Here is a 14,695-nt window from a genome sequence, read left to right on the forward strand (position 1 = left end):
CATATGTAGGATTATATTCGACTGAGGAGGCAAATTTTGGACATGTTTTGAAGTACAAGGGAATGAAGCTCTAAACAATATTATAGCCATGGAACGAAGCATTCAGATTGCATAAATACATGAAACTTTGAGAGAATCATCATCAAAGAACAAATAGTAGATATTGTTTCTAAATATTTTTGTAACTAATTATAATACATTTATGTGACTGTGAATTTTATGTGAAGACATGTGTTCGGATTCACGTCGTGGGCACGACACACATTTAAATGGTTCGGCAAAGAACTCGCCATACAAGAAATAAGATTAAAAATGTTTTATTATAGATTATGATACGTGCGTTGCATGTGCACGCTTACTAGTTTCTCTAAAATTAGCATCGAGAGATAGGGGGAGGGGGGGGGGGGGGGAGTATGTATAAACCTGAGAATACGCGCGTGTGTATCGCTAATTGCGTAGCATCACTCGATCCCCCCCCCCTTCTCCGCCACTGCCGCAGATCTATGAACACCAACAGAGTGGTCACGCACTCCTGAGTTACACATCATTTCTTACAGCAAAACTAATAAAGCAAGCAGCAATAGACCGAAACAGGCGAAATAATGTCACTGGTTAGACAACAGTCTAACTGTTTATTGGGCATCAGGTAATGCAACTCAATGCCAAGTGGCTACAATAGTATTGTGTTCCACATGTTCTCAAATTGAGTAAATGCCGTGAATATGACAATAACGTGTAGATGGCAATAAGAGGTAATAACATCAAGAATTTCTGTCAAACAGAAAACTGAATAAAATCTGGTTAAAAACATACCTCTGTACATTGGACTTGAGCCAAAGAATATGGACTACAACCAGACGGAACCTATTCTTAAGTTAAAACTTGACGTGGACGAGAGTATCAACAAAGGAAGGAGACAAGATAAAGGTTATGGACGAGTCTTGCTCACCGGTGAAGCCGCCGCCATTGCTTTCCCACCGTGTGGCCGTCGAATCTTCACCCGACCTCGTCCCCGTCCTCCGCGAGCTTCAGACTGACGCAGACCGCGTCGTGGGGCATGTCCAGCTCGACCATGAGCTGGGATTGGAGGCGCAGCGCAACCTGGCGGGGAGTCGGGAGAGGTCAAGCCCGTCGCGTGTTCCCGAGAGACCTCGCCGACGAACCCGACACCGCGGCGGTTGCCCGAGCCCAGGCCTCCATGCCGCCGGCGTCGCGACGCGGACCGGTGGTGGGGAGAAGGTGAGGGGAAGAGGGAAGGGGTGGAGGCGCAGGCTGTGGAGCGGCGCGACGAGAGCGAGGAAGAGCAGGGGAGGTTGCGTGCCGTGACGGGTCGAAGAAACCAGGAAAAGCAGAGGTGCGGTGTATCTGAGAAAGCTACTCCTCCACGTCAAGATCCAGCCGCATCGCTCCTTCCTGCACAGTAAATCGCTGAGGTGGCTAGCGCGAACGATCGCCCTTTATGCGACTGTTAATGGGTTTAATTTCACCAGCAGAAAAGGTGTGAGGAGGAGGAGGAGGAGGAGGCCAGCTTGCAAGTTGCAACACGTCTTTATAAGTAACCCCTCTGTCGCTCCTTTCTTCCACCCCGGCCGGCCTCTTTCAACTCAACCACGAAAGCTAAGCTAGCCATGACTCCTTGCGACGATAGTTTCCTCGAGGGCTTTGTGTTCGGCGTGGTGGCCATCCCCGCGATGCGGGTCACGGCGCGGATCCTCGACCTCATCGGCCACTTCATCGCAGACAAGATCCAGGCTTGCATGGGCGGCGACCTGGAGCAAGGAGCGGAAGGCGCAGGCGGCGCGGCGGTCTGAGGTCAGGATCGGGTCCAGAGCCTACCCTGGCTGGAGACGTGCAAGCTAAGTACTATCTAGGTTTGCGTTGCGTGTGTCTGGTCATTCGATCAGAGCTTCTGTATTACTGTAGTTGTGATGGATCATGGAGCTAGTAAATTAGCAGCAGACATGGTAGTATTGGTACGGTATGTATGCTTGAGCAGCAGGCATTATTATGTTTGTAATAATGATCTCCGGCTCCCGGTGTGTTTGTTTCTCCGCCGATCTTCTTAATTTGGCGATACATAAATAGCAAGCAGGAGCTGTTTTTCAGTTGCGCGTTGTGCCATGTTTGCTGCTGCTGCATTGTCAGTCTCTTCTGTAAATGGTCGATATATCACCTACGTCCATCTCCAAAGCGCATGTACAGGGAGTGTGGTTATGTGACTCATGTGGATGCAAGGATCGATGGAGAGCTAGCTTAGCCTTTTTCTCTTCTTTTCTTGAGGGAAGAGAGCTAGCTTAGCTAGGAGCACGTACTTGCGCGTAAAGGCAAAGGCTTTGCCGAGAAAAGAGATTCTACCATGCACGGGAGATCCCATGCATGGCTCAGCGGTGCATTCTCTTGGAGATTAGGATGCATGCATGTTGGTCCCCGCTCAAGCCATTCTATTGTATATTTCATGTTCAGCAAATGTGTCACATTAATCCGTCATAAATTATGCCATACGATGACCACTAGCAACCTCTCTTCTATACACACACAATAGTACCTCACCTATCCATACTTTTTCATATAATTTCAAAGCTTCAATCTATTTTATTTTTTGAATTATAATTCCAATTTATGACCCATTTACATATTTGAGTTCCTTGTGATTAGGACTTTGAAACAAGACCACATTTGAATATATTTTGAGAGCTTTTAAGGTTTGTATTTCAAACATGATGAAACTCTATGAAACATAATGATGCAATCTAGAACATGAAAAACCTAATACTAAGTCTTAAGTGTATTGACACTGAATGAAACATTATGATTCGACGTCGAACAGATGAATCACAGTGCAACATTTGAGATTTTCAGTACCTTTATATTGTAATGCATGTGTTTATGGAAGGAGAGAGTACATGAATAGTGCACTGTACTGGCTTGATGATGACGGGTAATTTTTTTTGCATAATATCTGTAGCATTTCTGACGCAACATTCAATGGATATGAGAGTATAGAGATAAAGAAATAATTTTAAACATCTTAGTGCAAAACGTGGCATGGATCCCACACAAAGCATTAGAGCATCTCCAGCCGTTGGCCCCCCAGGCGGCTCGTAAAATCGCCGCCTGGGGGCAAACCGGCGTTAAAATCGGCCTAGGGGCTTTAGGGTTCCCAACCGGCGGCCCTAGGGTCGCCCCCAGAAGGCGTCTTTAATATTTTTTGAAAAGAAATTAGGCTAAAATTCAGTAAAACGGGACAAAGTTTCAGCTAAAATTCGACGAACATGACATTACTTAGGCGACTTAAATGGTTTTTTACATAGGAAACTGAAATACTTAAAAAAAGGCCGCAACTACAGGCCGAAGAACGCGCTGAGCGCGCCGAAGTCGCCGCCGTCGCTGCCATAGCCGTTGTCATCGTCGTCCTTCTCCTCCTTCACGCGGCCGCCCCTGCTGGACCCCTGCCCGGGGTCGCCCTGGTGGACCGGTGGCGGCACGTCGTCGTCGCTGTCATCGTCGAGGACGACGACGCCTCCCTCGTCGCAGCCACGGCGTCGAGCGGCGAACTGCTCATAGGCGCGGCACTGGCGCTCCAGCTCCGTCCACGCCCAGTCTTCGCGCGCCCACTTCAATGTCGCCGCGTCGGAGAGCCCCGACTCCGTCTTCACGACGGCGAGCCCTAGCTCTGTCTCCACGGATGCGAGCCCGGCTCCGTCTTCACGACGGCCGACTCCGTCTTCGGCTTGACGAAGCGGGGAAGAGCCGAGGACGAGGCGCGCCTGCCCTCGTTGATGACAATGCCAGCGCTGCGGGTGCGCCGGCCGAGCGGCGTCTCCGTGGGCTCGGCCTTGACGCTGAACAGCGCCGGCGACCCGGAGAGTGTGAGGAGGAGCGGGAGGAGGAGGAAGAAGAGGACGCCATCCTCCTCGGCATCCATTGGCCGCTGCTCCGGACCTGGGCGGCAGGGTACGTCAACAGCGGGTCGTTGCCGCCCTCGAGGTGCCGGAGAATGGCGTCGAGCGTGCGGCCGGGGGCGCCCCACCACAGGCGGCGCCCGTCGCTGTTCTTGGTGCCCCGCACCACCGGCGCCCCGTTGGTGGAGGCGAGCCGCTGCGTCTGCCGGTGATGGAAGTACGCCGCCCACGCCTCGTGGTTGCCGCCGGCGTACTGCGGGAGGGCCAGCTGCTCCTCCGTCAGCGACGCCCGCACGCGATCGACCTCGTCGGCGAAGTAGTCGGGGCGCACGTTAACGTTGGGCAGCGGGGGATGGGGACGCCGCCGGCACTGAGCCTCCACCGCCCGGACGCGCGCATGTCGGGAGGCGACGGGATGTTCGCCTCGAACATCAAGTGGGCTTCCCACTCGTGCAACGAGCGGCGGCCGAAGCCATTGGCCGCCGCGCCATTGCCGGGGAAATGCTCGCCCATCGTCGCGGCTGGGCACGGGGAGAGAGGGGAGGAACGTCGGTGGCGGTTGCGCACGGGGAGAGAGAGGCAGAGCTCGGCGGCTGTGGGTGGTGTGTGGTCACAAGCGAGGGGGAGGCGTTGCTTTATAGCGGCCCGGGGGTCGGCGCCCTGTGTACGCATGGTGGGAGAGGGGGCGTCGCCGCGCCGCCCGTGAGGAATCAATGAATGGCTGACCGGCGGCAGCCTTCGCTTTGATTCCCCGTGGGAAACCGAGGCGATGAGGACGACAAGGCTCGGGTGTCGCTGACTTGGCGGGCCTGCCGTTCTTTCGCGCCAAAAACGCTTGCCCCGGCACGCCGGGTTCGGTCTGGGTCCGCCGACGCCAATTTCGGTCTAACCCAGCAAAAAACAGGCTCCTGGGAACGCGACTGGGCTGATTTTTAGACGTCGGCGCTGAAAACTGCCTGAAGGGACCTGTTGAGGACGTGGCTGGAGATGCTCTTAACTGCTCAGCCATGCACAGTATCTCTCGTGCATTGTAGAAAAGCCGGTCTCAGGCTTTGCCCAAGCATGGATACAATGCAATGCAATGCATATGCATGCATGGATGCTAGCAAGATGCCCGTGACCTGTGGCTGTGAGCCTCTTTTACCAAGAAAGAAAAGGAGGCCCCGCTCCTTTGCTATCTCCGGATATTGCACAAGGCCACCAAACTCTTTGCGGTTCTGTTGGTGGTCTTCCCAGTCTTAGGCCAACTCCACCATGCGGTCCCAAACAGGCGTTCATTTTGTCCGGATTCTGTTCGTTTGGGTAGGGCAATGGGGTCGTGTCCAGGCGTGTCCTGGGATGCGGTGGCCGTGCGCCCAGCGCGCGGCCGCATACGTTTGCCCCATCCTGTCTGCGTCTATTTTTTTAAAAAAAGAGCAACGTTTCAAATGCCAAGCCCTAGTTCATCAGGCCAGCGGCCCTAGTTCATCACGTCGGCAAGAGAGCCAGCGGCCTACACGTCCATCGCCGGCAACTCAGCCAGCGCCGGCAACACAGCCAGCCTCCAAAATGAATAGTTGTCCTCGCCGGCAACACAGCCGGCCTCCAAAATGAATGTTTTTCTCGCCGGCACACAGCCAATGGCCCAGCGGGCGGGCGGCACCCATGCCAGCCTCCAAAAAGAACGGCCACGGCCGATCGGACGACCTAGTTTAGGCCGTCGGCGTCGAGCATCTCCTTCTGACTGGCCTCGAACCAGGCCCTCGTCTTCTCGCTCATCTTGGACAAGTCCACGCTCATGATCGCAAGGGCCACCTCCTTCGCTTTGGTGGCGGTATTGGTGGCCTCGATGTCGAGCTGCCTCTGCCTGGCCTTGACATTGTCGGCCTCGATGTCGAGCTGCCTTTGCCGGGCCGCCTCCTCCATGTCGAGCTGCCTTTGCCGGGCTGCCTCCTCCATGTCGATCTTCCTCCTCTTGGCCGCCTCCTCCATCTCAAGCTTCTTCCTTTGAAGGTCTAGGTATTGCTTCATTTGCTCGTCCTTGCTTTGCCGCTTCTTCTCGTCCCTCACATCCTTTTGAGATATCATGTCATGCAAAGTGTCATGCAATGCCATGGATGAGGCATCACGTATGTCGTCAACCTTGGAGTTGGTCTTGCCCCTCGGCCTCTTGCACGCCTCGCCATCTCCACCTCCGGCGAACTTGGCCGTCTTCATGCCTCTCTTCCTTTGAAGTTCATGGTATTGGTCCTTGAACTTAGGGCAATTGTTGATGATCGTCCAACAAGGCGTAAGAGTGAATGGCTTGTCATTGTGCCGGGCCTTGAATGCCTCCAAAGATTGAAATGCCTACACGACATGATCAACAACAATTGAACATGGAAACATGAAAGGAAGATGCCACGCTTGCTTGTAATTTGGTAGGGCTCAAACATCTTCCTTTCATGGAATGTTTTGTGGACTCTCGTCCAAAAAACAAGGCCCTTTTGTTGCGCGCCGGTCCTCGGATCTTGGCTAATCTCCATCCAACATTGGCAAATCAACTTGTCCTCATCTTGTGTATATGAACCCGTGCAAATGCTCTTCCTCCTCTTTTGTGCTTCCGCTCTTTGGGTGAGCTCGTCGATGAACAATGGCTCGCCACTAATATCAACGTCATTGCCTTCTTCTTCATCACCATCACCTTCGCAATAGATGTCATCGTCTTCATGCCACGAGTCACCATGGTCGTAGTCAGCACGGTCGTCAGCCTCTTCATCAGGGACGTACTGAGCGCGGCCATCCTGACTTTGGGTCTCGTCGGGGTCGTAGGCACGGCCCTGCCCACCCTCGAAGATCACGTCCTCCATGTACTGGTTGTAGAAGGGGTCGTCGACCGGTGGCGTTGGTGTTGGCATTCCGTCAAACAAGACGCTGGGGGCCGGCATGGTGCCCGTGAACAGTGCCCGTGCTTGCTTTCTTAGCATCTCGACGGACAGCCGGCCGCCGCTGCTGGACCCAGGCGTGACGTTGAGGTCGATGACGGCCGAGGGGCGCGGTGTGGATGGCGCGATCACGCCAACGTCCGGCGACCCCGAGAAACGGGTCTGGCCGTCGTGCCTTGGCGGAGGGAAGACGGGCGACATGGGCGTGGTCCGCGACGTCGGCGAGTGGCAGTGTGGAGGCCGGGCGACCGACGAGCCTGTGCTCGTCGGGCCGACGGCCGTGGCAGGGAAACCGTCCGGACGGCCCAGCCAAGCATGAGGAGGGCGTGCGCTTTGTTGACGATGTCCTCCTTCTCGTCGAACGCGGCCTTGCGCCGCGCGGCCTCCATCGCATCGCGCTCGGCGGCGAACTTGGCCGCGGCGGCATTGACCTTGACGACAGCTCTCCGGCTCATCCTCTTCGCCGATTCCGCGTTCAACTTGGCGATCTCCTCCGGCGTGCACTCCGACCGCGGCTTCCTTGGCGCCTTGGCCGCCTTCTTCTTCACCTTTCCGGGTGGGTCGACGGCCAGGCCGCGGGAATTCGGCTGGGCGTCGGCCATGGAGGGGGGAGGGAGGGGGCGGCGTGAGGGATGTGGGAGGGTTTGGGGGAAATGGCGCCAAATGGGGCGTGGGGGGAGGGGGTTTTGCTTTCTCCCACCGACAAGCGGGCCAGGGGAGGACAAGCGCGCGTGTCCCGCCCGTCCGCGCGCTATCTGTTTCACCCCGAAATCGGCGCAAACTTGGGCCGGGGATGAGTCGAAAATGAACAGAAAACGGACAAAAGTCCGTTTGCACCCGCGCGCTGGGCCGTCTGGTTTGTCCGTTTTACCCTAAACGGACGGGGCCGGACAGGATAGGGTCACGCGGTGGAGTTGGCTTTAGGCGTTGGGACTTGGGAGGCAGTGGATCCGAGATCCGAGAGGTACATGGTTGTTTATCCATCTGACTATGATGCCGCTGCCGTTTTAAACGACGCTGCCGATGAGCGATGAACCATCTGGTGATGCAAATCCTTGTGTCTTAGTAGTGACGAGTATCCGTGACTAAAAAAACAAAGGAAACTAGTAAAGAATCATAATTCATGTTCCAATTCTTTAGAAGGGCGCTCCAAAATCTTCTTGTTTCCTTAACATTTTCAAGGGTCGGTTGTTCTTGGTTAAACTAAATCTTCAGGAACTCTCATGTATGTATGCTCACAAATCACAAATAGATTAGTCTCTTAATCACTTTTGTCGTCAATACTTCAAAACCTCAAAGGAGGCACTAGATGCACTTATGAATGTTCTTAAATACAGAAAACGTTCTATAAATTTTTTAAAGTTCTCAAATTTTTTTAGGTTTTCAAAAAGTACTTTGAATGTAAAAAATGTTCCTGCATACAAAAAATATTGAATTTTAAAAATATTCTCAGAAATCGGAAAAAACTTCTCAAATTAAAGAAAGTCATGTTTTCAAAAATATTTTAAAAAAATATTTTTTTCGAAAATTGTTCTTTAGTAGTACTTCCTTCGATTCATATTACTTATTGCAACTTTAGTACCACTTTGTACTAAAGTTGTACTAAAGATGCGGCAAGTCATATCGATAGCAGGGAGTACAAGAAATATTCTCAATTTTTAAAGAATCCTCTTGAATTTAGAAAATGTAATGTATAAAATATAAAATAAAACTGATTTTTTTTTAATTTTGGAAAAATGCCAAACTAAAAAATAAAACAAATTAAAAAGGTAGAGAAAACGAAAGTAGAAAAGAAACAGAAAATCAGACTGGAACATTCTAGAAGGTCTTAAAACCAAGAAAACATGAGTCATAAACCTTCCTGCTAACTAACTAAATGGACGGCCCTGTTATAGCATCTCTAGCAGACCCCTTATATCGCGCCGAACAGTAAAATAATCGCCGGTTTACAGTTTTGCGGGGCGTGGCAAATTCTTTCCTTCAACCTTTAGAAACACGGGGCAGGGGCAGGAGGCCGACTGGAGGGTGACCCCTATCACTAGCGAGATTTGGCATGAGAGACATTTCCGCGTGACAGTTCCCGCTCTCACTCCCCGCCGCCGCCATTAATCTTTCTCCACGCACTCCAGACCACCTTCCTTGGCGCTGTAGCGCCGCCATGGACGCCTCCCAGCCGTTTCCCATCCCCGTGGACGTCATGGGCGAACCAACCCCTCAAGTAGATCTCGTCGCCGGCCGTGTCGCGCCCATCGCCGTTCAAGCCTCCACCGCCCGTACCCCCAAGCGCCAGGGTAACATCGTCGTCCAGAGCGGCGCTTCCGCAATCACCGCCGAGAAGGCACGCGCCGCCCGCCGCCGCCGCCGCTGCTGCGAATCCGGTGCATGCCGTCCCTACCCAGCAGGTGAAGAGGCACAAGAAGGCAAGGGTGAAATGCAAAGGCGGACACAAAAGGTACTGCGAGCACCACGCCACCACCTCCTCTGATCGCCACCCAAGAGCTTCCCCTAGGACGTCTGCCGACGACGCAGTTGTCGCCGCCCCCGAGGTGTTCGACGGAATGGGCGCAAGGTATGAAACTTTGATTTTCTTTTAGTTGTTTGCACTTTTCGCCATTGCGATTGTTCGTGTCTTGTGGAGCGAAATTGTAGCGCTGATTTGCATGATGCAATTGCCGAGTTTGTGCGCATGTTGGACGACAATGCTTCGGTGGCGGTGGTGGAGAGTGATGATGATGATGATGGTCATGGAGGTGGTGGTGGCTTCGGTGGCAGTGGTCGCGAGTGATGAATCATATTATGTTTTACCGTTCGGCTTTGATGGGTCTGTTCTGCCGCAGCCCGCCAAAACACGTTTTTCGCGGCCTTTATACTCACTTTAAAGATCCGCTCGATAAGGGGTCTGCTAGAGATGCTCTTTGTCGCTCGCCTCGCTGTCCCTTGCATTTGCTCGAGTCCCTATACACTGCCCATGTGCGTAAAAAATGTAACCCTAAAAAACGAATGTGCGTAAAACATGTGAGTCCCAGGGTGCTTGGGCTGGCCCATTATGCCCCCAATCGGTTTTTTTGGAGCATATAATCCATACTTTAGCACCCGGTTCACTGTAGCACCTCACTCTGAATACTCCTAAAAAAGCACCTGTCTTTGAACATTTTAAAAATATGAATATATATGCTGAACTTTTTTTTGAATATGCATTGAGCAATTTGTAATGTATGTTGAACAATTTTCAAATGTGCATTGAATATTTGTGTAATGTACGTTGAACATCTTTTTAATACACATTGAACATTCATAGTATTCGCTGAACAAAGTCTTAATATATGTTGACTTTTATAATGCATGGTGAGATTTTTACAAAATACCGTGAACACTTTCTTAATATATGAATTATTTTATAATGCACACTGATTTTTTATAATACCCAAAAAATAGATAAAAACAAAAAATAAACAGAAACAGAAACAGAAAAAATAAATAGAAATAGAAACAGAAACAAAAGTTGGTCTGACAGCCACCAGATTGTGCGGTGAATTCGCTCCTAGACGATGTATCAGTTTTTTCATCTTAATAAGCTAGCCACGATAGCCTTCCCTAAAAAAAGAAACAGAAAAAATAAAATAGAAAACAGTGAAATCTAACCATGGGCCGGCCCAAACTGAGGCGTCGGGGAAGGGGCACCTTCAGCGAAGAGCGTCAAATAGGAAAAGCCGAGTAGGACTATATGGCAGATTGATCCATTGTTTTGAGGTTTTTTTTTTTTTTGCGTTGATCGTTTTGATTAGTTGGGCCCCTGCTGTATAAGTGCACTTTTAGGCTCGGATATACGTGCACTACCAGTTTTTCTTTTTCTTTTTTTTGACATGGTTATTACCGGGAATTACGTGAATACCTGCTTCGACTCAAACTCGGCCACTCGTACGCTGGTGCCCTCTATCTATAAATACTTAATATACGAAGTCTACGGTCGCAACTCACAATCGATCGATTTCGAGCGAGTTGCTGCCGTCCACCGATCGAGTAGGATGCGCATCTATTTGCCTTGGGACCTCGATGGCTATGCTACAGTGGGACGTCCTCGTCCCAGTGAGGCCGAGGAGATCCCCAGCGACATGCTACAGGAAATCATGACGAAGCTACCGACCAAGGACGTGGCCCGCTGCTGCTGCGTCTCCAGCGCCCTCGGAGACCCCACCTTCCGCAAGCTCCACGCAGCGAGCCCTGCCGCGCTGTCGGCGGAGCCCGAGTTCTTGTGCTTATCCAGTGTACCATGCGGGCTCGGCCAGAGCGTCAAGACCAGTGTCTTCGGGTTATCGTCGGACAAACCCATGTGCACCGTCGCCATCCCCGAGGGCTACTTCCTTGACAACATCTGCAACGGCCTCCTCTGCTTCCTTGACGGGGACCGCAAAGGTTAGCTATTGCCTTTAATGTTTGCATGGAGAGAGATGCAAGGAAATGTACAGTGATTGGCTGGCTGCATGCTCTGCCCTGGTTGCCAGCTGCATGCTCGCTCAAATGCATCGGAGCTTGTGTTAACGCCCGGCGATAGATGAAGCGCCAGCTCTATTCTCTCTCCCGCTTTCTTTCTCCTCCAAATAAGATTTTGCTGATGTGGAAGTACACCTTATAGCCAGCTGACTAGGACCTATTATACTTGCTCTCAGCAACATGGACAATGCGTATCATCTCTTTGCCCTGGGGTTCAGCCCGCCCACCAACGAGCACAAGCTGTTCCGCCTCTCTTTCCCGTCATACTCGTACTCCTTCGAAGAGCGGGTGGAGGTGGGCGTCTACACCTTGGGTGACGCCTGCGGGTGGCGCAAACACTCGTTCCTCTCACCCTCTAGCCCATCATCGACAAGAAATAACACTTCGGTGCCGGTGCTGTTCGATGGTAAACTTCACATGATCACCAGACAGCACTTACCCTCAATTCCTTGCCGTTTGTAGCTGAGCACTCATCCACAAGAAATAACACTTTGGTGTTTGATTATTCTGTACTACCGTTTTGTAGCTGAGCATGTAAACAATTTCCGAACATCCTTTGATAGGAAATGCGGATAAAACGACCAACATCTCAATAATTACGATGCACACAATCATATTTTTATTATTATTAGAAGGGTAGTGGTGTTTGACAGAAGATGCTTACAAAAGAAAAGAAAACCATAAAAAGTTCAACTTTAAATAAGTTATATACTACAATTCTGGACATTGAAAAAGATGCTCCTACTTATCCATATTAATTGTCGCTGCTTTAATATTTTTTTAGAAACACGCATGAGATTTACGCGTCATTTCATTAAGAGAGAAAAAAAAACCTGGCACAACCTCCACTCACTATCTTTGCCAGCAACCATCCCACCGGTCGAAGTTGTCACCTTGTCGAAGACCAGCAATTCCTCTCTTTCCAGATGCGGTGCATCACTAGCACAAGGTAGGAGTGTGTGCTTGCTGCCGTCCACCATGCGACGAGCGCATCACGCTGAGTAGGAGTGTGCCGCTCCCATCCCCTAGCCCGCAATGCGTTGAACCAGAGCGCGGGCAAAGGAACACTGAATTAGCAGGTGGTCGAACGTCTCCGGTTCCTGAAGGCATAACAGGCAGCAAGGCTGGTGCGGTAGGCTCCTAGCTGCAAGGCGGTCTAAAGTCCAGCACGGGTTCTTGACAACCAGCCAGGCGAAGAATTTTAGTTGGCGTCCAAAGTAAAAACATTCATAGATTTTATATTCGCCACAACCATACCAGGCGTCCAAAGTAAAGCCATAAGTCGTAATAATCTTGTGAGTACATGCGCTATTCGAGTGTATCAGAACTCTACTGAAGGTGGTTCTAGTATTTTAGAAGAAAATAATAAGTTCATTACATATGCTTGTCCCAAGCTCCTTGTGTGAGCAGTATGGGACTAAACCCATGACAAGCTTTGGTGTTTTTTTGAGTTCATGGGCTACAAGTGCACATGGGACATTGGCCACTGACCGAATGAAGCCCGCTAAGAAACCATGGACCTTGAAAGCCTCTCGACATAACGATGTAATGGCAATGCTAATCTGATGTGCAATGATTTTGGGACAATTATTGATGAGTAGGCATGCCGGTAACCTCATGCTTATAATAGTTGTCGTTGGTGCCCAATCTATTGTGTATATTTTAATCTGTACTAGCTACTAATCAGGTTTGATATATCCCATGTGCACAATGACATCACTGCCCTGCAATGGTCCCAAAATCATCTAGGACCTAGTCTTCCCTGCAAAGCATCTTAAATATGACACAGTAAGTACAGGTTGGGAACGATCGATCAATACTACTCCCTCTGTCTAGATGTATATGTCACCTTACGAAAACCAAATAATCCCAAAACACTTAGGCGTGGTGCGTTAACTCCCACCTCGTTTCTAGTTTCATGACATATCAATCAATAAGAGATGTGGGGTGTACATGCTTTCAATGACTTAAGACTACCAAACACGACATGCAGTAGCAATGCTATTAATTAGCAAATAAACATTAAATTCTCTCGTTTTCCCCTCCGCCTTGGTTGCGGTGCACAACCTAAGATGACTTATACACCTAGACGGAGGAAGTACGTAGTGTCAGAAGAGTGCTGCTTACTTGAGCAATCTCGAAACCGAGGAGGATATTTGTGACTGGAACACACGCACGTTATCAGAAGTAAACTTTGCATGTCCATGCAAGGACTAATGATGGTCTCTTTATCTGCACTCGAAAAGTGTTGATATCCACTAAGGTCATTGACTGCTGCTTATGTTTAGGTGCAGAAAAAATAAGTTTTCCCTCCATGAAACAAACACCGCTTAAATAACAGGAAAAAAAATACATCTCCCGTGGCACCACTTTCATGGATAGACATTACACTTACCATTTTTTTTTGAGGGCTAATGGCAGGTGCTCTGCCTTTATAGTTCAGGAATTTACAAGGGAAAAGTCTGAAGCCTTAAGGCAGACAAAAGGATAGAGATACAACAGATTTACAAAGCTAAGGCCTCACATTGGCCATGTCCAAGTATGCTAAGTCAGACCTGACTAAGCAAGCCACCATATCAGCAGTTGAAGACAAGTTTTGGAATATTCTTCGGTTTCGCTCATTCCAAATATTCCAGGCAAAGTATAGCGCAGTTGCTGCCTTTTTCTGCTGCCCTTTTTTTCTGGGTGCAATCACACTTACCATTAATATCATGACTTTATACCTCGGGTACATAGCCCCACCAGTCCACTATTTCTTGTCTTTTATCGCGTAGAAATCCCTGTTTGTCGAGTGATAAATAATGAAGTAATCAGCAACGCACTAAAGAAAATGATGTCATTTGTATAGACTATCAAAAGAGGAGGATCTGGAAATGTACGGCATGAGGATATACCTGAGTTCATATAGTGTTACTACATGGATAGCATGTACTACAAGCTGACCCTTGACATTGTCAGGACAAGAAAATATGACACAACCCACCATGTTGTACGACACGCCTCTTGTGTAAGCAATCTATCCAAAGGACATGTATTTTAATTGTGATTGCACCCATGTTTATCGATGTTAGGTAATTAACATTTGGTCGTGAATGAAATGGCACCTAAAGTGTTTTTCCGTAACCCAATAATAACCAATTTATAGCCGTGATCCAGAAATAAGGAGACATTTCCACCTCCACTCTCCACGAGGCGATAAGGGAGAACCCTCGTTCCCCACCTTCCACGCGACCGATGTTGAGGGGCTGTGGGTCGGTGATCTCTCCGGCGTTGGGTCATGGGCTGGGAACCCAAATCTTTCTGGCGTTGCGGATAAGTTATGGTTAGGGTATCGAGGTGGTGTGTCATTGTTAGTAGTGAGGGTGGCGGCGAGGCATTATAATCAAACCAATGATTTTC

The 14,695-nt window shown here is 50.0% G+C and overlaps 1 protein-coding gene across 1 annotated transcript; it reads right to left on the bottom strand.

Annotated features, from left to right (window-relative positions):
• Positions 1 to 5,588: 5,588 nt before the first annotated feature.
• On the bottom strand, positions 5,589 to 8,965 carry LOC141040779 (uncharacterized). The gene is made up of 6 exons (XM_073506898.1): positions 8,791 to 8,965; positions 7,445 to 7,586; positions 7,170 to 7,348; positions 6,453 to 6,735; positions 5,832 to 6,231; positions 5,589 to 5,798 (listed from the first exon to the last, which is right to left on the bottom strand). Exons 1-6 carry the CDS (start codon positions 8,963 to 8,965, stop codon positions 5,589 to 5,591), a joined length of 1,389 nt encoding a protein of 462 aa, XP_073362999.1.
• Positions 8,966 to 14,695: the final 5,730 nt, after the last annotated feature.

This window comes from Aegilops tauschii, chromosome 2, assembly GCF_002575655.3.
Source record: "Aegilops tauschii subsp. strangulata cultivar AL8/78 chromosome 2, Aet v6.0, whole genome shotgun sequence".
NCBI lineage: Eukaryota > Viridiplantae > Streptophyta > Magnoliopsida > Poales > Poaceae > Aegilops > Aegilops tauschii.

What these genes read in the sequence shown, in the direction of transcription:
- LOC141040779 (XM_073506898.1), bottom strand. Translation starts at nt 8,965, where the DNA reads ATGGCGGCGCTACAGCGCCAAGGAAGGTGGTCTGGAGTGCGTGGAGAA. An exon ending in CCTGCCCCGTGTTTCTAAAG is followed by an intron (nt 7,587 to 8,790) that starts GTTGAAGGAAAG and finishes CCCCGGCCCAAG; the next exon opens with TTTGCGCCGATTTCGGGGTG. An exon ending in GGAAGATCGACATGGAGGAG is followed by an intron (nt 5,799 to 5,831) that starts GCAGCCCGGCAA and finishes GACATGGAGGAG; the next exon opens with GCGGCCCGGCAAAGGCAGCT.